Source organism: Rasamsonia byssochlamydoides (assembly GCF_041956645.1).
Source record: "Rasamsonia byssochlamydoides strain NRRL 3658 unplaced genomic scaffold VTN77scaffold_103, whole genome shotgun sequence".
NCBI lineage: Eukaryota > Fungi > Ascomycota > Eurotiomycetes > Eurotiales > Trichocomaceae > Rasamsonia > Rasamsonia byssochlamydoides.
Genome location: NW_027192486.1, coordinates 1 through 23,389, shown reverse-complemented (window position 1 = coordinate 23,389; position 23,389 = coordinate 1). Strand labels below are relative to the sequence as shown.

The following is a 23,389-nucleotide window of genomic DNA, read 5'->3' as shown; positions in this document are numbered from 1 at the left end:
ACCTGGACCTGCGCCAATCCGCTAATTTGAAGGGGGAAAGAAAAAATAATTAATCAATAGATGATCAAAAATCGAAAACCGAAAAAAAAGGCCAGACTGCGAAGTAAAGAAACCGATCTCTTTCTTTTCGTAGATGGAGAAGAAAGGAAGAAGGGTTTGTGATCAATCAATCAATCAAATCGATCTTCAGTGAAAGAACTGAAAACTCTAGAGTAGGTAGGTAGGTAGTAATCCATGGATAAAATACTAATACAGCCAAATACAGCCAGTTTCTTCGCTCGTAAGGAAAGAAACCTTCCACCCATCAAAGCTGTATAATCCTGCGCCCGGAAGGTACATAGGTACCTAGTCCAATTCTTTCTTAGGACTTAATGTGTATTATGACCAACCACAACTATCGATACCATCATGATCTGATCGTAACCAAGCAGTTCAGTTCAGGTCGAAACTGGAGTGCTACTTTGCTTGTTTGCCGGACTGGCGCTCCGGTCTTGGGAGGCGCTTTGGTCAGCGTTTTGCTGAGGCTGCTGCTGCGGCTGCGACTGTGAAGCGGGCGAGTTAGGCGTTCCTGAGCTTTGCCGCTGCTGGTTCGCAGCTGTTCGGGCAGCCTGTTCAGCCGCACTACGGTTATAGGTTGCCGCCGCTGCAGAATTGGAATACGGTGTCGAGGAAGATGGAGCTTGAGTCGGCGGATAGTTACCGTAATGCGTAGGCTGTTGTTGTTGCGGCGGCTGCTGCTGGGGCGGATAGTATCGTGGTGGGTTATTCGTGCCCGGGTTCATGTAAGGCGTACGTGGTGGTTGAGGTGTGGCATACCCCGGCTGCTTCTGCGGTGAGGCGCTTCGTCCTGGTCCATACTGCGGATTCTGTTGGTATCCCGGCTGACCAGGTCGTTGCGCATAAGGCTGTGGAGAGCCTTGTGGAGGTGGCGCCCCTTGTTGCCCCGGGTACGGGCTGTACCCATTCGGTCGCTGCATGTACTGACCACCCGGTTGCGAATACGCCGCCGGAAGGTGACTCGGACGTTGTGATGGAGATGCTTGAGGGCGAGGTGTGTAGCTTTGGGGTGCAGTGCCCGGAGTATATGGCGTTGAAGTGGAAGGGTGGCGGCCGCCGTAATAGCCCTGGTAGCCAGCAGCAGCTGGCGGCTGCTGCCCCCTGGCGTTTGGAGGATACATCCGCTGGTTATATGCTGCTGGAGAGCCCTGATAAGCTCCAGGTCGAGATGGCGTTACTGCATGATTAGCTGGAGTAGCAGCTGCTATCCGCTTCTGCAGGACCGTATAGTCGTCCTCTTCCATCGTGCCATTGTATACTGGATTCTCAACCAGTATCTTCTGGCTGAGATTCAGGTCTGCTAATTGGTCTCCGTTCAGTTTTGCCACGGCATATGGTGGGAGGTTGGCGATGATGGCTGCCAGGCTCGACTTGAGCGTCTCGTAAACAGTTCGTTCAGCTGAGGATGGTGTACTCGGAGAACCAGCGTCGGTGTCGCTCGCCTGAGCATCGAAATTTCGGATCTGACGATAGGAGTTCAGCGTCTCCAGGAGTTCCGAAACTTCTCGTAGGATTTCATCGACATCTTTGGATTCTGTGTCTGCCTCAGGCTGAGCTTCCTTGGTAGACACCTCTTCCGTGACCTCCTCAGGCTTAAATGAGTTAACAGCCTCTTCGAGGGATGCCTCATCGAGATCAGGCAGTTGCGGCTGTTCCTGATCTTCTTGCCCACCAGCACCATAATGTAATGCCAATAATGTCTTGAAGCGCCTCGCCCCGCGCTTAGCCCACCAGACCAAGTTCTTCGAGTCCGCCTGCACAATAGAACTGGAGCTGTCATATGACGGAGCAAACGACGAATAGACGCCCTGTAGCAAAGCTGGGTCATCGTCGTTGGTGGAATACTCCTGTTGTTGATCCTTGCCACTATCATCTTGTTGCTTTTGTTTCCGGTTCCAGTATGAAGGAGATGAAGTGACTCCGCCATACTGCAGCCAGCTGACTGAAGGAAGAGATGCAAAACAGTAATTATTTTTCTCGCCCGGTACAGCTTTGGGATCGGTGATGGCATCAAACGGGTCTATCCACATTGCCGACGGATTTCTGGCCCAGGATCTCCCTCGACGCGGAGGCTCTAGTTGAGGCAGGGTCGGACGAGGCGCAAAAACTTCGCCAAAAGTTTTGACCGGCTTCTCGTCAATAGTAAGATTAAACGGAGCAGCTTTGATCGCAGTAATGCCGTTTGGCAACTTGTCTTCAGGAAGTGGCGGCTGAATCTCCACTTCGCGCTGCTTATCCGGTCCTAAAGGTACCTTGATCGGTTGCTGTAAGCTCGAGAAGAGCTGCTTTGGATTTGAAGGGTTCCCAAAAAGCGTCAAAACCCTCTTATCTTCGCGACCGGTACCGGGGTTAGGTCGGTGTACAGCCGAATCTTCCCCTTCTTCCGATGGCTCCGTTTTAACGCCCGAGGGTTTGTTGTAAGACACTTGAATCAGGAGACTATGCAGATGCTTTTTCAGCGCCATGATTCGATTCTTCGAATTCGAAATCGAGTCCTCCGCATCTTTAGCTCCGAGATGCGCCACCTGAGACTGCTGTTTCGCAATCACGGCAGTTGAAGCCCTCTCCACATCGTCCAGGAACTCCTGCAGGGAGGTGTAGCGGCCAGCGGCGACTCGCGCCTCTATACTGGCGTTTTTATCACTGTTGTCCGAAAGCTTCGCGCGCTTGGAACGGGGCTTCGCGGGGGATGGTGGAACTAGGGAGCATTTGAAAAGGTGGATATCCTCATCGTCCCTGAAAATTATTTGTTAACACGTCGTTGGCCAGTCTGAAGGGAAGAGAGGGGACTTGCTGACCTGGCTAAGATCTGCAGAAGATATCGCAATGTTTGATCGAGCTCCTCCTTGTCTTGTCCCGCAGAGGCGGACGGAGCATTGACTTGCGCCGATCTCTCCTCTGAACTTGACACGCGCTTTCGTTTTGCAGGCGTTGACAGGGCAGCTGAACCCGCAGGCGGGGGATGGAGATCCCCGTTTGTGACGGGCATAGTAGCCGTTTCCCCTCCCTCGTCACTGGCCATGGTTTGTGACTTGCGCTGTTCCAGACGCGGCAGACAACACTGACACGACTTTACAGAAGATGGCAGCAGCACAGTCACACCTCAATCCGCAGTGAGGGACGACTGGAAAATCCTGCAGGCCAGTCAAGAGCGAAAGATTGCGCGTCAGCGTCCAGTTTGGGGAAATGGCACCGTCGCAAAGCGCCTGGAATCTAGTTACCCGCGATGCTGATGCGAGACCCGGCGCGCGATTTTGGGAAGACGGGATTCGCAAGATGCCTTCTGCACCGTAGCCTCAACGGACTTCAACGCCACAGCAACGGCAGGCGCGGAAAAGGGCCTCCAACTCAACACGCGCGACAGAAAAGAAGAGCAAAAAAGGAATGGAAAAGAAAATGGGAACCTGAGGCCGGATTCTGTAGGGAACGTAGGGTTGCTTGGGATGGGCCCTCAGCGAAGGAGGTTCGTTTCATTCTCGCTCTGCGGCGCGCCAAATCTGGTTAGCGAGGACGCCCGTGACGCCGCGCTTCACGTGACCCGACCCGCCGCATCCTTGCCAAGCGCCTCTGCTCCGCTTGCGCCGACTCGCGCGTTTGTTTAGCAGTTTAATACAGCCCAGTCAGTAATTTAATTAATTATTTTAAGCGTCGACACAGCTCTGCGATGCAGCGCATGCACACGGCGAACCAGGGGCTTTGAGATCCTGTCAATTCCGCAGCCTCTATCCACGCCAAAATTCATGGATGTCATCAGTCTTCAATAATGCCTCGTACCACTTGGGGGTGCGAGCATGGACGGGGGCGTATCTGTTCCCCAGCGGTCGCCTGCATCAGGTTGGCAATTGAACTTCCCAGCAACTGGAAACGTATTCAAGCCTAATCATTTTTCCCTCCATCTAGGGGTCCTTTTCCTCTTCGAATTCTCTGAGATGTTTGCAGAGCTCCGGTGTCCAGATTCTCCATTTCAGGCAAGCACTATCAACTTCGGCAGCTCGCAGTACCGGGGTGGAACAAAACCAGCAACATGAGATTCAACGGCGTGAGGTGAAAACCTATATTGATTCCAATGCTTGGTGGAATGAGCTGCGGTCACAGTGCTCATTGAGCCAAGCTTTTTCTCCTCCGGCTTCCCGCTCTCCAAGAGTCCAAGAAAATGCAGTGGAAGGTTCAGAGGAGAATGGGCCTCAGCGTCCGTCAAGGAGGGCTGGAAAAGGTGCCGAATCTCACAAGAGAACATCGGTAACCGGTAAACAAACCCCATATGACGACGAGAATCGCGAGGGCCATTCGTCGAAATTGAAGAATGGCATGAGCCAGCACGAAAGTTTTCGAAAATATCTAGAGCAGACACCGACGGAAAATGTAATTTCTGCACTTCAACAAACATATCCGATGCTCGATTATCAGAGCCCCCCTCGGCGACATACTCGTCGACAGAGGTCCTTATCACAAAACACTCTTGGCCGTACTACCGTGCGACGTCAAAAATATCGCTCTACGGTGGCTGTCAAGAGACCGTCAAGGATATCGCTTCAAACTATTTTGGCTGATTATATAACAACGCTTGATACACTTCTCTCACGGAATCGTCTTCCGGAGGATCATGATTCGAATCATGCATCGAAGGTCGACGAAGCTCTAAAACGGGTTTTCAACGACAGGCATCTCCAGCTTTTGTCCGCGAAAGGGCATTCTGCAGAGGATGTGATGGCATGGGCATGGATACTTAAGGCTAACCACCCATCTCAAGCAGCCTTGAGACTTTTGGTCTTGGCCAAGCATTATACCCTGCAGGAACAGAACACGACCAAGCGTCTTCCACCTTTCATTACCCTCCTCCTCCTGCGCCGAAAGCATCTAGACGTCAGGGCTTTCCGAGTATTACTTCACTATTCTTTACACATTCTCAACCAGCAACCGCTTCCAACCATTGCTTCAGTGGTAGGATCGGTTTCGGAAGGCTCCGAATTTAAAATCACGCTGCCACCCAAGAGAGACCAGCCGCGAGTGGCTGCTGCCACAGCTATGTCCATGGTCAAGCTTCTACTCTACCATGCCCGTCATCTGTGGCCCGCGGCACAGCTCAGTATTGCCCATTCGTTCGCCTCGTTCTTGACCCATTCACTTGCTGAACCGAATGCAACAAGCGAACATACTTTGCGCCTGAATCGGTTGCGCGCTTATTATTTTAATGCATGTCTCTGGTTGCTCTCCATACCATCAAAGCATGGTCCATTTCTCTCCGCTTCCATTCAACAACGAGCGCAATTCGAACTCCTGAAGGCAATGGCTGCTCATCGACCCGTGCTGCCTGTCAATCGGCGAGGCTATCAGGCCGTTGTAGCAGTCCAAGTCGCCCATAAGAAGACGGCGGCAGAGAAGCAATCCGCAAGATATAAGGCGGCGTCTTGGCCTCCCTGGAAGGAAGAGAAACTGGGCATTGACTCCCAGAGGGGCAACGAAGGAATGAGAAGTCGCGCCATGCAAGTGATGTCTCAGATGAAAGAAGCAGGCTATTCCCACACGGTCTGGGAAGAGGTTGCTAGCATCTTGGCTGGCTGGGACACAGACGGGAGCCCGACTATTCAGACACGAAGATTGACTGGTTCTCCCGGTAAGCTCTCAGCATCCGCCAAAAGCAGACTCAACGATCCTGCTATCTGGGCAGCTCGCATACGCGCCACGAGGACTGTTCGCGAAGCTTGGGCGTGTTTTCTGTCGTATCAAGACCAGGGTCTTCCTCCCCGTATGCGCATCTATTATGCAATGGCAGAGAAGCTGGTGTTCAGGAGGCTTGCAATAGAAAGAAACTTTGATCGCGTCAGCCTCTCTCTCCCAGGTGATGGACTAGAGGTGTTTCCTGAGCCATCCTCGGCCCGCGATGTGATCTACGTGCGCAGCGAACCCCCTTCTGTAGATGATCTTCTCAAGCAGATGCTTTCCCAGGGTATCCGACCCTCGGGCCGTTTTCTCGCCTTGTTGCTTGGGTCTTGCACGAGCTTCCGCTCAGGGTTGGACTATTTGTCTTGCAGTGCCCTATCCACAAAGCAGGTGCGGGCGTTATGCACGTTGTGGCCCGACCGATATGACCCGCATGCCATGGATACTATCCGCAGTCTGCCGCATTACCTATTCTTGGCGTTCATTCAGTTTCTCTGCAAATTTTCGAAATTTGACTCCCTATATATCGCCGGATACGACCTCCGCATGGCCGATCTTTTCCCAGTTGTCATGCAGGACACCCATGTCTCTTCGACCACAACGCTGTTCTCATACGGTCATGTGCTCGGTGAGGATGATCAGATCCATCATCCACGAGCCTTGGCGCATGCGGTGCAGCTGCTGAGAACACTGAGGCCACGATATACGTCTGCCTGGCTTCCGCTGCTTCGAGCTCTTGCTTCACCTCGAGTAACAGTCAGGGATCGAAAGATGAGACGGGATGTGCAACGGTTCCTTGCTTGGCATGAAGTCCTTGAGGTATTAGGGTGGATGACAAAGATCGACGTCGAGCCCGGAATGGATGGCCTCCTGATCCTATGCAATGCGTTCTCTCACGCTGTCGCTGCTGGGATTCGAGATCCTAGCGCTGCAGAGGAAGGCTTGCATATCGTGCGGGAAGCTTTGCGACGCAGAGGGGTGTTGTCCTCCTCTGTCCCTCGGTCATTCGAGGCGATGGTGCAGGAGGGGCTGCGTCTACTGAAGACTCACTTTGATCGGCTCGTTCTTCCAGTTCCCGAAATATCGACAGACGCGGACATAAGCAGCGGGCAGGATGCCGCGTCATCTATCCCTCCTATGCTCCAAGTTCCGGTCCCTGCTGTGTTGCATGGGTTTGTCAGGGCGCTGGGAACGGCTGAAGACTATGATGGGCTGTTGAACCTCCTTCAATGGATGAGTCGATTTGCCCCTGCCCTGAAAGAAAAGGCTGACGAGTTGACGAACGGTGAGAGAATGATGCGCCGTACTTTGGTCGCGGTCCGGGTATTCCTGGAGGGATCTTGGGAAAATGAGGTCTTACTGCGAAAGGCCGCTGGCAGTGCAGAGGCCGTCGTAACATCTAAGACGGAGTCTGGGAGGCAAGAGTTCCCGGTCGACCAGGACTCTAAACCTGCTTTCTCTGACCCTTACGTGGAAGAGGCGTACAAGATCATTGAGAGCACTGAGGGTTGGGGACCTTGGCCCACGGACGAAGAGGTCCGGCAGTATCTGTTATGGCATCCTTTTGCAGAAGAGTAGATGGCTGTGAGCCACATCTTTGTACAGTATGTGTTATTGTACGCGTATATACCCGTGTTTACTAATCAAACAATTGATACCCGTTCATTATTTTTTCGTTGTTTTTTTTTTTTCCCCTGCGTTTCTTTCAATCCTCGGAATGATCGACTTTATCAGCAATTAATGTGTAGGTCATTAGCCCTTTGGGCACGGGTAGTTACCTAGGTAGTCAAACTGGACCTCAAACGGAACGGAGCGGCTGGCGTCGGCTTTCTTCTCCCCGCATGGTGAACTACGGAGTATCTTTCCCCACAGGCAACTCATTATCTACAAGTCGGCAATGTTCTTCGCACGTTTCAGCTTCATTTGAAAGGATATCAATTTTCTCATTGAATGTACAATAGTTTTCTGTACCAACTCGCTCGATACCTACACCTGGAATCTATCCCTCGATTCCGTTGCAAGCAATTGAGCAGCTAGTGCAACAACTCACCCTCCAGACCTACCAACCTACCGATCTACCTAACCTCCTCAGGTCCTTTTATACTTACCATTCCTTTTGTCACTACTTCGATAATAGATAATGCCGCCACGGATCGCCTCCTTCTCATCTTTCCGCTCCGGTCCCGCTCCCTCTCTCATCGCATTGGTACCACGTCCACAGCCGTCCAGAGTCCACCCCCGATCACTGCTCGTGCGCACAAACGTCACAGTCGGCACCAGCGCGGAAGGCGGCGTCATCAACATCCAACAGATCCCCGCTCCAGGATCTGGTCACGTCCGGGTCCTGCTGTTGAACAGACCAGAGGCCCGGAACGCGATCTCGAGAGAATTACTGGACACCTTAGGCCGGCATGTGGACGCAATTGCGGCAGAAAAGGGCGATGGGCCGACGAGGGCGCTGATCCTGGCAAGTAATGTGGACGCAGCGTTCTGTGCGGGAGCAGATCTGAAGGAGAGGAAGGGGATGACGAAAGAAGAGTACGGGCTTGTATAATTACCATCTGGCGTGTCTCCCACGCCTGTTTCTATTCTATGGCTTTTCTGACCATCTGTGCTGATGATGATATCTGCAGAACGAACGCGTTTCTGACGAAGCTCCGACGGACATTTTCCAATCTTGAAGCCCTTCCGATCCCTACCATCTCTGCGGTCTCGTCGATGGCACTCGGGGGCGGCCTTGAGCTCGCCCTGTGCACGCATCTGCGCGTCTTTGGATCTACGAGCGTCGTAGGTCTGCCCGAAACGAGGCTGGCGATTATCCCCGGCGCGGGCGGTACTTACCGGTTGCCTCGCGTGATCGGCGTGAACCGTGCCAGGGACTTGATCCTCACCGGGCGAAGGGTGACGGGCGCTGAGTCATATTTCATCGGGCTCTGTAACCGACTCGTCGAGGTGACGCCAGAGGAGGAGGCCCAGGAAGGCACTGCGAGAGAAAAGGTGCTCCGCGAGAGTATCAAGCTTGCTCTAGACATCTGTGAGGGAGGTCCTATCGCCATTAAACAGGCACTGCAGGCAGTGAACCAGTTTGAGAAAGGCGAAGAGGCGGAAAATGCGGCATATGCGGGCGTGGTGGATACCGAGGATCGCCTTGAGGCTCTGCGGGCTTTTGCAGAGAAGAGGAAACCCGTGTTCCGAGGGAAATAGAAAAGCCGCGTTTCAGGTGTAGATATCCGTCTACCTGGAGGAACGCTGAAGCTAAAAGAATTAATTAGAATTCCGCCTCAAAGGATCTGAGAGTCTGGTTTTGCCCAATCACGAGAACGGCCTAGGCTACAGTACCAGAATACGACGAGGCTCAAGTAGGTACAGCCGTATGTATGTCTTGGCGGTAGTTATAGTGGCAGACAGCATGCTGCCTGGGGATCGAGTATCGATGGGTGGTCATACGCGATCAAGTTCCGCAGCTACAGAGACAATTGTCTGAGATATCACTACAACAAGCGGGGGAGATTTCAGTCATATTATCATATTTGTGAATGTGCCAGCGACTCGCAGAATCCCCTAAAAAAATTCTTTCCATTTCTATGCCACATGACTCGATAATTAGATAGATTAATAATAGCATTGTACTACAGCATTGTATATATACCTAGGTAGATACTTCGTACATATATACATTAGGCACATGGGGGTCACTCCCGCCCCCACCATGTCTTGCCGCAAGGCTTGCCTGAGACCTATTCTGTTTAGCTAGTCCTAAAAAAAGAATACGAAAAAAAAGGACACTTACCTGTTTGACACCCGAGGAAGAAGAAATAAAAGAAAAAGAAGGGAAATAACTGAGGGAAATAACTTACTTTTGACTCAGAGAATTCAATGTTGAAGGGTCGGTACTTCACTAGTTAGTAAGTAGGTGCCTACCTAATATTTTTTGGCCCACCCAGTAGGACGCAACTCTGGAACGAAAAGAAGGAAGGGAACTGTGTCATTTTTTTAAAAAAAAAATATTATTTGGGAAGACCAGTAGATTCCTTCGGGAGAAGGAGGACAAGAGTTGGTATCTCATATACATATATTTATTTCTATTCTTCTATACTTTATTTTTTTCGAGGCCATCTGCTGCATTTAATATTGGTTAGCTGTATGTAGGATCGGATCCATAGATAACTGATAACTAACTGTGAATGAACCCCGGATCCACAGCTGCAGGGCTGTGACTGCCTAGCCTATTAAATTCTAATTATATTCTTGACAACACTCTTAACTGGGAAGGTCTCACCAAACCAGCAAATGATAATTCCCTATGTCTACGTGACCCCTGATCACAGATCACTGCAGCTAGTCACAAGTCCTGACTCCCCGGGCGATGATCACTCCTGTTCGGAACGCTGGGTTGCACATGATGCATTATGTCAATTAGTCAGTCTTGTTTGTCTTGTCTTGCAGCATGCAGATCCAATCCAATTTGCCTTACAGAGTACTGAGCAACCTTCACATGGTGGCCACTAGCCGATAGGACATGCTGCTGATTGTTCTTGTTTGTTGATCTACAGACTGAGTCCCATGTTCTACACAGCAGATATAGCAAATGGCCCTCTATCTGAAGACTAACTTTTCTTGCCATTCCATATACTCGTATCTATCGATATAATTAGCACAGCCTCCCGGAAGATCTATACAAGGTTCGGGATATGCAAGATCTTCCGCCCGCTAATGTAACTAGCCCTGTTTACCGCTTCTACACTTCCAGCTAGCAAGGTATGCCCATGCAGGATCCCTCCATCTTTCAGGAGTCACTGCTCTTGTATTATTGTTATTGGTGCACGCATAGCTGCACATGCTCAAGCTGCATCCCCGCCGAGCCATGGCTGCGCGGCTGAGCATCATGCCCTGCCGCAACTGGGGTCCATGTGTGGAGGAGGTTGCCTGCAGGTGATGAAGACTCCTTTCGGTCCTTAGTCACTCTCCCCGAAATTACTCATGCTCGCTCCCACAAGCTGGGTCTGTACCTCTGTGCCCTGGAACTTCCTTGCCCTGTCCATTCACGGGACCGTGCTGTGTGCCGTGCCCCATAGGCAGCGAGCTGTTTTTGCCGCCGTCAGCTGGTCCAGCCTTGTATTTGACACGCTCGCCCCTCGTTTCCCTCCTGGAACTCTCAGACAAACCTCTCACGTCTCTCTTCTTGCCTCTCTGTCTTCATCTGTCTTCATCACATCAAGAGAAACGTTTATGAGGAGCTGGTTCTGACCGTGGACTGCATCTCGGGAACGGTCCACGGGTCGTCTTCCGGTATCCGATATCCAGTATCCCATATTGGATGAGTCGAGGCAGTATGGCTGGATCGGGTCGAAAGATCAAAGACTTCGGCTTGACCGAAGTGTACACTTCGCCAGAGAAACCGCCGCAGATCGAGTAAGTCGGATCTTCGCTCCGAATCTTCCGCTCTTTCAAGCTTGGAAGCTAACTTGCGGTTGTATAGCATCGTCTTCGTTCACGGACTAAATGGCCATCCTAAAGACACCTGGACCAGCAAGAACGGTGTCTTCTGGCCGGCTGATCTCCTTCCAAGTTTCCTTGAGAGTCAGCGTGTCCGCATCCTCACGTACGGGTATAATGCCGACGTGACTTCTTTTACGGATGGCACGTCCAAGGACCACATTCATCACCATGCAGAAACACTGGCCGCGGACCTGGTCGCCAACCGAGGGGTGAGTTAAGAATCAGCACTTTTATCAGATATTTTCAGTTACTAACTTGTTCTCATCAGCTGCGGAACGCCTTGGAAAGGCCGATCATCTTTGTCTGTCACTCCCTAGGCGGAATCGTCGTCAAGCGTGCCATCGTCACCTCCTACAATATGGAGGATGAAAAGCAAAAGCATCTCCGATCGCTATATGTGTCCACTTATGGTATCCTCTTTATGGGGACCCCGCATAACGGCTCGGAAGCAGCTAAGTGGGCTTTGTTGCTCCAGAAGATTTGCAGCGCCGTGTTCCCCAGGAAGTTCCTTGACACATCTCCCCAGCTCATTGAAGCCCTGAAGACCCGTAACGAGACCCTTCAGAACATCAACCGGCTCTTTAACGACCACATCAGCCGATTCCATGTCTTCTTCTTCCATGAGACCAAACCCCTCGACTTGAAAGGTACCCGCGAGTTCATCGTTGATGAAGAATCTGCCGCCCCGGACGTGGGAGGGGTCGAGCGGATGGGGATTGAAGGCGACCACAGCAGCATGTGCAAGTTCGAGGATGAAAACGCGCCGGCTTTCGAGGCAGTAGCAGAAGCCATTGTACGGTACTCGCGGGAGGCGCCGGCGCTCATCGCTGGCAGGTGGGTTGAGGAAAAGCAGCATCGTAAACTACAGAGTCGGCAGAAGGCCCAGGAGATCGTTAGCTGTAAGTCCCACGGTCCCGTGAATCTCCCACTCTTCAGGCCTGCAGTGCTGACTGACACAGCGACGGCTGATGTCTCGACTGCAGGAGACGCGCTGGATAAGGAGAATATGGACAGGATGGGTAGGACGCAACATCTCCTTGCTGAATCTAAAAGTTCAATGACCTTGAGTGCATACGAAGTTGAGGAAACGGATTCGGAGAAAATTCCTGTAGCCCAAAAGTGATGTTTCATCTTCTATCTTTTTTTCCCCCCTTTTTTTCCCTTTCTTCCCGTCGTTGCTCGTCTGATGACTGTCCTGTTGATATGATCATGATACTTGTTTGCGGGTGGAGACAAATCACATTTTCGTTCGCAGCCAGGCAGTCAGAATTTATACTGACTTTCTCTTTGACGTAGGCGGTTCAGTGGTATCCCTTCCAGCACCCCGCAGATCCTCAGCAGAAAACTCCCCTCCCCAGCGAATGGTTCAAACTGTAGCGGCGCTCCCCTCCTCCCGGCCAAGCTTGTTCGTCGTCCCCCCCGGCTTTCATCCCAACGCAACCTTCTATGGAATGCAAAAGGAGCTCGAGGAGCTGCATGCGCGACTCTTCAAGGAGAAGCGGAAAGAGCGTCTCGTGGCGGTACTCATCTGTGGAGGACCCGGCTCGGGTAAGACGCACCTTGCTCGTGAGTACGTTCACCGATACCGCAAGGACTTTCCGGGAGGGATCTTCTGGGTCGATGCCAAGTCTTTTCAGTCCGCCTCCAAGTGTTTCTGGGATATCGCCCAAGCCGCCGCGCTCACTGACGGAAAGGAGTCCACGATTGCGGCGACGTACGTGGATGACGTTCGAAACTGGTTGCAAAAGCGGGAGGAATGGCTCCTTGTCTTCGATGGACTCAGTTTCATTGATGATCGTGGCATCGATACCTTCAGACAGTTCCTACCGTTCAGCAAGAAGAGCGGAATCATATACACCTCGGTGGATCGGACGCTGTGTAAAAAGCAGCGACTCTTCGAGCCCTACTGTCTCACTGTGCAACCGCTCCAAGTCGAAGACGCCCGCCGCATCCTCTTCAAAGACCTGGGCATCAAGAAGCCAACCCTGGAGCAGATGAACAAGGCGACGGAACTGGTCAAGCATTATCATGGTCTGCCACTGGCCATTCACGCCATCGGTCATCGCCTCAGGGCGACTGGCAAGCCGATCGAGAAATACCATATCCACTCGCACTTCACGGACTATAAACTGGCAGAGCCCTTCCTGAGCACCATGCACGATCTGTATCGACGAGAGCATTTCGAGGCTCTCAACCTGATCAACATGTTGGCCTTCTTTGGCCATCATGTGCCTGTCGGTCTGATCACTTTGGGCAGAAGTGCCTTGGCACCGTTCAACGTTCAGATCTTGGCCAGCAGCCGTCCAGGCGAACGGAGGGACCTTGACACTACTCTGGGGGTGCTTATCCGGTACGGGTTGATCGAGAGGGTGTCGGATCTATATCCAATGAACCAGGAAGCGGCGACCTCTCTGGATGGTAATGACAAAAAGTCGGCAGACCTACCTCTGGTCCTGTCTTCGGATTCATTTACTACTGACAACAGTCAGGATACAATCGCGTCCGTCTATCAGAGCACCATCGACGTGATCAAAATCCACAGTGTGGTGCAGGGATTCTGTCGTGATGAACTCAGGAGTATGGACAAGGAGAAGTCAGAGGCCGATTCTCATAGCAACGATGGCCGTGCTCTTACCGGAAAGCAGGCCGCAGGGTACTACGACTCGTGGCTGACAGTTGCGACTCATCTCTTTTGCAGATCCTATGAAAATGCGAAGAACAGAATGGACCGGTTGCCGGGCTCCGGGTTTGTCAAAGATTATCGTGAATATGAAACACATGCCGAACGGCTTGTCGAGCTCTTTCCGAAGAAGCTTCATAACCATCCGCAGATTGTTCGCGACGCGTGGGAATCTCTGAAGGAGGCAATCAAGAGCATCAAGAAATCGATCAACAGACTCTCGCCCAATGCATCAGAGGAGTCACTCCGTCACGAGAAGTCCATCTTCGATCTTTCCAGCAGCTCCTCATCCGATCCGTCATCGTCAGCGGAAGAAGGACCGTCGCGCAGTTCAACGTGGAGTCCGGATAGCACTGAGGCCCTCGCAATTGAATTACCACAGAACATTGTGCCCTCGCAGCATCGTGAGCACGTCCATCTTGAACTGTTCCCTCCGCATATGTACCGTTACCGAGTTCCGGGTGATGAGAAGGACGATGGATACCTGACCGATGGTGAAAGTGTCAAGGCTAGTAGCACCCGTCGGTCGTCTCTGACTGCATCCCAGACGACAGAGAAACCCAGGTCAGGACAGAACGGGAACGATGAGTCGGGCTGGCAGCTTGTCAAAAGGTCACGCAAGACAAAAGTCTCCACTACCGAGAAGCGGACTCGATTTCGGGGCAGGGCGAAAAATCGCAACCTGGGCGAATACCGGCCGGTTCATGCGCTGGCCAGGGTATCGTCTGTTCAAGGTAGAGGCTCACCAAGCCGTACTTCTGATGAGACGAGTAAAACTCCGACCACTACAGCGAAGACACTGCTGGCAGCAGTCCATAATTCAAGTCCAGCTGCATCAGCTGTCAGGTCTTCTGATCGGCAGAAGGAGAATCAACGGACATGGGCCAGTGTGGCAGCGGCGATCTCAGCCCCATCATCCAAGAAGGGGTCGGTTTCTTCCGGCAAATTGAGGATCAGGACGGAGAGCTCTCGCGAGACGCTGAGCAGCCGCTCTAGCAACGTCCAGCCATCGCCGCTATCCGGCGAGTTCAAGCGGAACCTGCTCGGTGTGTTGACTCGCAGTGAGCCGGGTCTGGTTCCAGGGCATCATCTTCGGGCCGGGGACGCCAATTCAGCACTTTCAGCACCGGGGTCGCGGTACCATTCAAGACATCCCTCGGCTGTCCTATCACTCGATCCGAGTCGATCAAGCATGCCTAATCAGCTGGCTGAAATGACCATCGACGATCTCACCTATAACGAAAGGGCCATGGTGACGTCTCAGCGTCGATTCCGCTCGCCCCAGCGGTCGCCGGCGCAGGTCCCTCACACGATGATGCAAGGCCAGGGAATCAGTCCGCCTGCGCATCCGTCAGCGATCATGCCTGGCAGCTCGCCCCCAGCTTTCCCAACAGGGTACATGTCTGAACCGCTCTCAGCGCCAATGTCTCGCGACCCGTCCTGGCAATCGTACGACTCGTGGCACACAGAACCAGTGCCGTATTCTTCAAGCATTTCGCATCCTCCTGGAATGCCTGGCTATGGCTATCAACCAACGTCAGTTAACACCTTTGTGCAAATCACCACTGTCCCTCCACAGCCACATCCACAGCATTTAGAGCCGTCTGTTTCTTCTTCTTCGTATGTGGTTCGCGGCAGAGCCAGTCCTTCGGCAGCGGAAGGTATGACAGCGTCTGCGTCTGCGTGGACGAGGTTCGAATACGGCGGCGAGCCCGAGGTGATGCTTTTCGGTGAACACGAAGTCGACATTGGCCGTGCGCGTCAGCGAGTGCGGGACTGGGAGCAGCGGCGTCAGCTTCAAGCACCGATGCCAAGGCGTGCTCCACGTGTTATTCCTCAGATGGAATTTTGGGGGCGTGACGTGCACTCAACTTTCGTGCAGATGCAGCAGGAGAATCCCACTGGTCGTCTGCGGGGGGATCCTCCTTCTTCTTCGCGCTCTGAGTACCCTGGACTCGGTCTGCGCTTTGGTCAGGATCCGGAGCATTAGGGCAGTGTTTACAATCTCTGGGATTCGACCAGGGAAATAAAAACAAAGAGATGAATTTTTCTAAAAAAAAAAAAGTGGAAAAGAGAAGAAAAGGATATATGTGCGAAACAGAAAATCATTCCAAGCATTTCAAGCATTTCTACAACCTTCCAGCTAGACGTGTCGATTCGAAATTGCATTGCATTGCATAGCATGATGTTCGAGACGACGGAGTTGAGAGCGTTAGCGATAAGAGAGGATGGAGTTCGATGGGTTCCATGAGGTCGATGACGTGACATGGCACGATATGACACGATATGATATCCAAGGTTACAAGGTAGGTTGGTTGGTTTGTTCGTCGGTGTTTGTTTATCTGTCTGTCTGTCGATGATGCATTGCATTTTCGTTTCTATGTTCATTCCGGAGGTGGTTAAAGAAAAAGAAAAAGAAAAGAAAATCCAAAATCGCGTTACCCGATAGCCTTTTCCCTCCTTATTTTTGTGCATTCATGCCTGGGATGGATGATGGAAATACCCGAAATACCCACATGGTCTGTGAGATGTACATGTACTGTAGTGTAATTCTTGGTGTGGTGATGGTCATTTCGTTTCTTTTCTTTGACAGATGATCTTTGATAGTTTGTGTTTTTCTTCTCCCCTCTTCTTTTTTTCTCGAACCAACTAATAATTGATTGATTGCATTGCATACCTACATACCTGCAGAGTGGAGCATGCTTCTGGCGTCGTTGTCTTCGTCTTTGTCTCTTGTCTCGTTTTTTTTTTTGCTTTAGTGGAAATGGTTCTGTTCTTTGATTCGATTCGATTCGATTCGATTCTGGGTTCTTTTTTCTTGTTTTTGTATCAGCAAATTAGCAAATTAGCAAGCACATCAGCTCCATATTGATAATTAATGATAATTAATGATACCTGCAATGTATTGTATGTGTTAGTACTTCGTACAGAAGGATGAATGGCTTGGACGTGGTATCGGTATCCATTCTTGTCATTGTTATTATCATTAGTATAATTAATTTGGACTTTCAGTTCTGCCAGCCAGTTACTGGTGTAGTTACCCAGGTAGGTAAATAATGAAGTGACAGGCGAGGTTATTTTTTATATGTAGTTGCTTTCCCCGCGTTCCATCGACGTCACAATTCCCCGATGTGGATGCTTGACAGCTAAGCTAAAACCAAGCTAAGCCAACTCTAATATTTGGAACCTGCAGCCCTATAAACCACGCTAAACTCTTCCGGGACCAACCCTGCCATGCCATAGGTAGGGCTAAACTATATTATACAGTACAGGGACGAATAATAACGATAATAAAAAATTAATCATCCATCGGATATCATGACAGAGCAACGACGTAACTTCTGCCCAGGTATCTGGCACGGCTGTTGTGTGGCCAGGTCATGTCACTCACGGGTTCGGGTCGAGCTTAAATGATTTAATAAGCCAAGCAGGAAAGAGATGATGATGCTTGCTTCCTGTATGACGTCGATGGATGATTGTCTGGAGTTGTGGGGTGGCACTGTATCGATTATAAGAGCGACAACTTTAGTTATTCACTTTTTCGACATGTCAAGATAAGATACTTTACTAATAATAAATAGATTTTATTATTGTTCATTTATCTATTTGATATCTTCTGGGTATGTATGCCAGATACCTAACCTGTGTCTATACTTGCTGTTGTATACTATATATACTACGCCACACACATTTCCCTCTATTGATTGACTTCAGAGGTTATCGGCGTTTTTTTTTCTTGACTGCAACTAACTAAAGTACAGACCAGACCAGAATAAGCAGCTAGGATATCTCGACAGTAATCAAGTTTTTATTTATTCATTGATCTCGTCATGACTTTCCTCACGCGCATCGCCCCCATCACCACCCGCCTCGCTCCAACAACATCCACCTCCTCCTACTACAGGTGTTTCTCGATGACCGTCTGCAACCAAAAAGGTCCCGTCCAAGCAACCAAGGATGCAATGAAGACCGTAGATCGTGCAGTGGCGGATGTAGCGATCAAGGGGATTGAGACTGGCGGTAGTGTTGCCCCCTTGCAGCCCAAAAAGCCCTTTAAAGAGCATGGCATGGCACTAGCTGGGGTTTGTGCAGCTTCGCTAACTTGATTTCTGCTTGACTTGCTTGATTCGGCTTGCCTCCAGAGAAAGCCACGCAAAAGGTCAAGGGTACCGTCGGGTACAAGTCCGAGGAGGAGCAGCAGGAGGCTGGGGAAGCGAAAGTGAAGGGCGTGACGGCGGAACCGAAGGAGAAGGCTGGGCAAGGGCCGGTGTGAAAAAAAATAAATCTTAGTAGTGAAGTCTCGGTCTCCATATCCTGCAAGGCGAAATAGTTTCCCTTTCTCTAGCCTCTAGCGTATAGCATAAGGGTCATAGTTGTCCGACTGAAAGAAAGAAAAAGCCTCTTATTTTAGATACTTCATCAGCCGGCACCCCCCAGCATCAGCACGTATTCCCTCGTACTCAGCCCAAACTTCAACACATCCTTGTCCCGCAACTCGACATATCGCCCCGTCGGGATGAGCTCCCCGTTCAGCATCGACCCGTTGGCGCTCTCCAGGTCGATCAGATACGGCCGCACACGCCCCTGTTTGTCCCCAAACTCGTTGCGTTTCTCCACGTAGCGGAACTGGATGGCCGCGTGCTGCTTCGAACAGCTCGGATGGTCGATCGGGAAATCTGCCACCAGTCGCTCCCGTCCGATGAGCCAGCAACTGCGCTCGCCCAGCGGCACCATTTCCAGTAGGTCATCCCCCTTGAAAACATATAGCCGCCAGTCATCCTTCGGGGGCGGCTTTCGGGCCTCAGGAGGCTCATGATACTTCAACACGACGGTGCCGCCATTGACGGTGACAGTATTGCTTTCTGCCGCGAGACGACCTGTGGGGTTGAAGTTGGGCTTCTCTTTCTCTTTTTCTTTTTCGGGGGCGGGCACGGGCGAGGATGTCTTCTTGAACTTGGAAAGTGAACTAGAGATGAACGCGTCTTTTTGTGATGGCAGAGAGCCCCGCGATCGCACGGGGGAGCGACTGCGCGAGCGGCGGTCACGGTCAACTGATCTTCGACGACGTCGCGACATCGGTGTGCGGGATCCGGATCTTGACGTGCTGCGTCGTCTGGTGGACGGTCGTTCCAGTCGATCTCTGTTGTCGTGCCGCCTGCGATAAGAATCGCGGTCATCGCGGTCCTCAGATGGGCTTCTGCGCCTCCTTCTGCTCTCATCAACACTCTCCGAACGTTCCCTCCGCCGGCGACGGCGATAATCCCGCTCATCCCGCTCATCCCTGTCACTCTCTACGCTGCGAGAGCGTCTTCTGCGCCTGTCGTCATTGCGGTCATATTTGCCGTAGTAGTCGTCATCTCGGTCCCGTCTCCGTCGGTCTCGATCGATTTCTTCTGACGGAGAACGCGTCGATCTCCTTCGATCCCGATAGTCCGTGTCTGACCGCGGCATGTCGATATAATCAAGACGTGGAGTTATCTGTTGTTTCCTCTGCCGTTGTCAACATGAGAAGTTGTTAGTCAGGACGCACGTGACAGCGGTTGAAATCCGGCATCCCGACCAGACCTCCGACCAGCAACTCCGTCTATAGACCGTTTTCCCTCCATTCTTCTACCACAGGCAGTGTGTGAAACACTGCCTCCAGAGTCATGAGGCAATGTTTAGAAAACAGTCTGTCCTCTGCTGTTGTGGCGGACTGCCGTTGTTGACTCCGAGGTCACGCGCCCCGCCGTCGAGCCGTCAATTGTCTGGTCAGCAGCTACCATGCAGGCTGTATGCATCGGCAGCATCTGATTGTTCTGAGACTGAGCTGTCTTGGCCAACTACTCCATCCTTCACCCCTTATGACATCTTCCGACTAGACCGGAATGCTCCATATTCCAAACATCGCTTCTACGAGCTTGTGAAACTGTACCATCCAGACCGGCCATGCAATGGCCATCCCTTGTGTAAGGACCTCTCAGAGGAAGTGAGGCTGCGACGATACCGGCTCATCGTGGCTGCTCATGAGATCCTGTCTGATCCCGTGAAACGGGCGGCGTACGACAAGGACGGCACGGGATGGCTCAGTCATCCGGATCGGCCGGACTTGAGGACATATCCCAAGCGACATGCTCAGTATGGGAGCCATCAGTATGGGAGTCGTCAGCATGGGAGCCCGGAAGATCCCATCTTCGCAAACGGCACATGGGAAGACTGGGAGAGATGGTACAACCGCCATCAACCGAAGCAGCAGGTGCAGGTGGTCTCGCACAGCACCTTCGTGACGTTTATCCTCTTGCTTGCGCTGTTTGGCGGAGTGGCCCAGGCGTCGTGGATAACGCAGTACAAGACGAGCTTCGACCAGCGGATCCAGGAGATGAACGCGCAGTCTGCTCGATTCCTCGCGGGACGCCGCCAGCAGACGACGGATCAGTTGAAGTCGATGGAGGCGCGTGTGCAGAATTTCCTCATACGGCGAGATCCGTCGGGGTACGGACTGAAAGAGGAAGAGGAGAGTGTCTATAAGCAGGTTCTCGACCCTCGTCGCCGTGAGCTGCCGAATTCGCATCTCCGGGAAGGACTGAAAGGCAAGCAGATTCAAGCCAGCGAGTCCGGTAGCGATGGGACAGGATGAAGAATACCAGAATACTTCTGATTGTGAGACAATTTACGACGAACTCTTCTCTTGTATTTCTTCATTTGATTTACTGGCGAAACGGCGTTTGGGAGGTCTATGTCTTGGTCTGTTTCTTTGGATGGCTGATGGGCAGAGCTGCCATCTATTGTACAGTAAATAAGGGAACATGACTGTATAGCTTCAAATAGAAGTTTATATGATTCCATATACCACCATTTGTGAGCATGTTTGCCCAATATGGCAGTACATCTCGTTCGCACATAAAGGTACCCTCAAACCTACTAATCTGCGAGCGCATCCAGTATTACGAGTCTCCCAATAACAAATCGAAGGAAAGAAAAAAGAAGAATATGGCAAAGAATATGGCTAGCGATAAACTCGCATCGATGTCCGGGTATTTAATCTCGATAAACTCAGATCAAGATCAGGTTCTTGGCACGGATGCACGATTAATGAAGGACAATCACCGCCAATTTGGTAACCAACAAATCAATCAATCCATCTCACTGAATCCAATTCATATCGTCATCTTCGAATTGCTATCATATCGATCTTCTCTACATGAGGCTCGTCTTGCCTCGTGAGAGTGGGGAATCCAGACTCTATAGAATCCAGTCTAGGGCGGGGTCCCATTATTACGCCAGTCGGAGTAATATTGATCGGGACTTGGACCGAGGTATCTCGATTCTCGACCCATGCGATTAACCATGGGTTTATAACTATGTCCAAACTGGTCTGTCCAGCAACACTGTTTTCTCTCTTTTCTCTGTTTTCTCTCATCTCTTCTTCTGGATGATATAGTCCTTCCCCCGGCTTTATTCTGCCGCATTGTTGACGCAGGCATGGCCACTCACAACAACCCCGTCGCCATGCTCAAGGCGCTGCTGATGAGGATCCCCCTGATCCTCAAGACGCTGCTCCTGCATGGCCTGCACCTGTCGCCAGTCTCCGGCAAGCAGGATCTGCGCACGGAGCTGACGGTCGCCATCATCCGCTCCTTTCTCGACATCTCCGTCCCCGTCGGCAAGCAGCAGCGCGTGTCCACGCGGGAGCCGGGAATCAAGGGACCCATGTGGGTGTCCAAGGTCACGTTGCCGGCGCCTGAAGACGCGGTTAGGGATGCGGTGATCAAGGCGATCGATGAGCTGAAGACTTCTGGTGCGGAGACGTTTGAAATACCCGCTGTCCGTCCGGTCGAGGCGGAATGGACGGGGTATCGTAGCGGTGTCGATAAGAAGGCTCCGCTGCCCGACCTGTCGGAGGAGGAAAAGTACAGGGAGCTGCGGAGGGAGGCGAAGTCGGACATGGTCATTCTATACATTCATGGAGGTGCTCTGTAGTATGTCATCTATCTGCAGAAAATACGGAGTAAATAGAAGGATCAAGCTAACTCCTCCAGCCTGATGGATCCCGCTACCCACCGCGTCCCCGTCGCGCATCTGTCGAAATTGACCGGAGCGCCTGTCCTGTCCGTGCGGTATCGACTGGCGCCTCAGAACCCATTCCCGGCCGCGCTGGTGGATGTCCTGGTCGCATATCTATCTCTCATCTCACCACCCCCGGGATCTCTGCACGACGCGGTCCCAGCCAGCAAGATCATCGTCGCGGGGGACTCTGCCGGCGGCAATCTGAGTCTGGCACTCCTGCAGACCCTCCTCACGCTGCGTCGGATTGCGCCTACCATCCGATTCCACGGCAAGGAAATCCCTGTCGACCTGCCAGCCGGTCTGGCACTCTGTTCGCCCTGGTGCGACGTAACCCGGTCCATGCCCTCTGTGCAGGCTAACGCCAAATTCGACTACATCATCCCTCCGCACGAGCCGGTGGAGACGCTCTATGCGCCTCCTCCATGTCGCCCGGACGATGTCTGGCCGCGGTCCCCTCCGCGCGTGGACATGTATTCGGACGCGAACATGGTCGCGCATCCATTGGTGTCTCCTCTCGTGGCGCGAAAGGAGCTGTGGAAGGGTGCACCGCCGCTGTATATCGGCATGGGTGAGGAAGGGTTGACGGATGAGGGCCTGCTCCTTGCGCGCAAGGTGCACCAAGCCGGCAGTCCGGTCGTCGTGGACCAGTTTGAGGGCATGCCGCACTGTTTCGGTCTGATTATGATGGGAACGCCAGCGGGGAGGCGGTTCTTCGAAGACTGGGCCGCGTTCTGCCGTGACGCGGTGGCAGGCAGGTTCGGAGTCGCAGAGGGAGAGGGAGAGGGTGAACACGGAGTCGGATACCTGACCTTCCACCAGTATGGGCTGCAGTCGACAAAGCAGGTTCTGTTGGATGACGTGCACCCGTACAGCGACGAGGAGGTAGAGAGGCGGATTTATGACAGCATGAAGCGGCGCGTCGAGGGTGAGACGGCGCTTGTTAATGAGTGGCGGGTGAAGGCGAAACTGTGAGACAAGACGCCAAAGTCAAGTTTGTTCTCTTTCCCATGTATATACTGTACATATCGTATGTATATTTATATTTACCATTCTTGTCGATACCCCCGATGTGACATATATGATTCTTATCTGTCTAGATATATATCTAGTTCTAGTCCTGTATTACTACTACTTATATTCATTTATTAGGATACGTCATACAAGTTTAGTTTACCTATCTCCTTCCAACTCAAGAAAATATTCGTGTTGGTAATTTGATGTCATCGAAATAAATCATCGTAGATTAATTAGCTCGATAAAATCACCTCGATCTTGCGTTTCGAAACATAAAAGGAAAATGAAGATCAATCCGACTGACCAACCAACCGACTGCGCCCACGCCATTGCCATTGCCATTTTTTTTCCATCCCTGCCTACCATATTAACCTGCCTAGGAACCTATTACCCCATAGAAGACAGAGTAAATAAGAAAAAAAGAACGAGGGG

At 51.8% G+C, this 23,389-nt stretch overlaps 8 protein-coding genes across 8 annotated transcripts; 5 read left to right on the top strand and 3 right to left on the bottom strand.

The window, feature by feature from the left end:
* Positions 1–437: 437 nt before the first annotated feature.
* VTN77DRAFT_602 (uncharacterized protein) lies at positions 438–3,079 on the bottom strand (the record flags this gene model as incomplete). Its single annotated transcript, XM_069422252.1, has 2 exons — positions 438–2,793; positions 2,856–3,079. The coding sequence occupies 2 exons, from the start codon at positions 3,077–3,079 to the stop codon at positions 438–440; spliced, it is 2,580 nt and encodes an 859-aa protein (XP_069273390.1).
* Positions 3,080–3,801: 722 nt separating this feature from the next.
* On the top strand, positions 3,802–7,296 carry VTN77DRAFT_601 (uncharacterized protein; the record flags this gene model as incomplete). Its single annotated transcript, XM_069422241.1, has 2 exons — positions 3,802–3,891; positions 3,958–7,296. 2 exons carry the CDS (start codon positions 3,802–3,804, stop codon positions 7,294–7,296), a joined length of 3,429 nt encoding a protein of 1,142 aa, XP_069273389.1.
* Positions 7,297–7,858: 562 nt separating this feature from the next.
* VTN77DRAFT_600 (uncharacterized protein) lies at positions 7,859–8,922 on the top strand (the record flags this gene model as incomplete). The annotated part of the gene is made up of 2 exons (XM_069422230.1): positions 7,859–8,256; positions 8,352–8,922. The coding sequence occupies 2 exons, from the start codon at positions 7,859–7,861 to the stop codon at positions 8,920–8,922; spliced, it is 969 nt and encodes a 322-aa protein (XP_069273388.1).
* Positions 8,923–11,035: 2,113 nt separating this feature from the next.
* Positions 11,036–15,887, top strand: VTN77DRAFT_599 (uncharacterized protein; the record flags this gene model as incomplete). Its single annotated transcript, XM_069422217.1, has 5 exons — positions 11,036–11,130; positions 11,198–11,426; positions 11,486–12,116; positions 12,177–12,236; positions 12,514–15,887. 5 exons carry the CDS (start codon positions 11,036–11,038, stop codon positions 15,885–15,887), a joined length of 4,389 nt encoding a protein of 1,462 aa, XP_069273387.1.
* An 8-nt stretch (positions 15,888–15,895) lies between these two features.
* On the bottom strand, positions 15,896–16,372 carry VTN77DRAFT_598 (uncharacterized protein; the record flags this gene model as incomplete). The annotated part of the gene is made up of 1 exon (XM_069422206.1): positions 15,896–16,372. One exon carries the CDS (start codon positions 16,370–16,372, stop codon positions 15,896–15,898), a length of 477 nt encoding a protein of 158 aa, XP_069273386.1.
* Positions 16,373–18,316: 1,944 nt separating this feature from the next.
* On the bottom strand, positions 18,317–19,348 carry VTN77DRAFT_597 (uncharacterized protein; the record flags this gene model as incomplete). The annotated part of the gene is made up of 1 exon (XM_069422195.1): positions 18,317–19,348. One exon carries the CDS (start codon positions 19,346–19,348, stop codon positions 18,317–18,319), a length of 1,032 nt encoding a protein of 343 aa, XP_069273385.1.
* A 205-nt stretch (positions 19,349–19,553) lies between these two features.
* VTN77DRAFT_596 (uncharacterized protein) lies at positions 19,554–20,513 on the top strand (the record flags this gene model as incomplete). The annotated part of the gene is made up of 1 exon (XM_069422184.1): positions 19,554–20,513. The coding sequence occupies one exon, from the start codon at positions 19,554–19,556 to the stop codon at positions 20,511–20,513; it is 960 nt and encodes a 319-aa protein (XP_069273384.1).
* An 845-nt stretch (positions 20,514–21,358) lies between these two features.
* Positions 21,359–22,915, top strand: VTN77DRAFT_595 (uncharacterized protein; the record flags this gene model as incomplete). Its single annotated transcript, XM_069422173.1, has 2 exons — positions 21,359–21,855; positions 21,916–22,915. The coding sequence occupies 2 exons, from the start codon at positions 21,359–21,361 to the stop codon at positions 22,913–22,915; spliced, it is 1,497 nt and encodes a 498-aa protein (XP_069273383.1).
* Between the last annotated feature and the right edge of the window lie 474 nt (positions 22,916–23,389).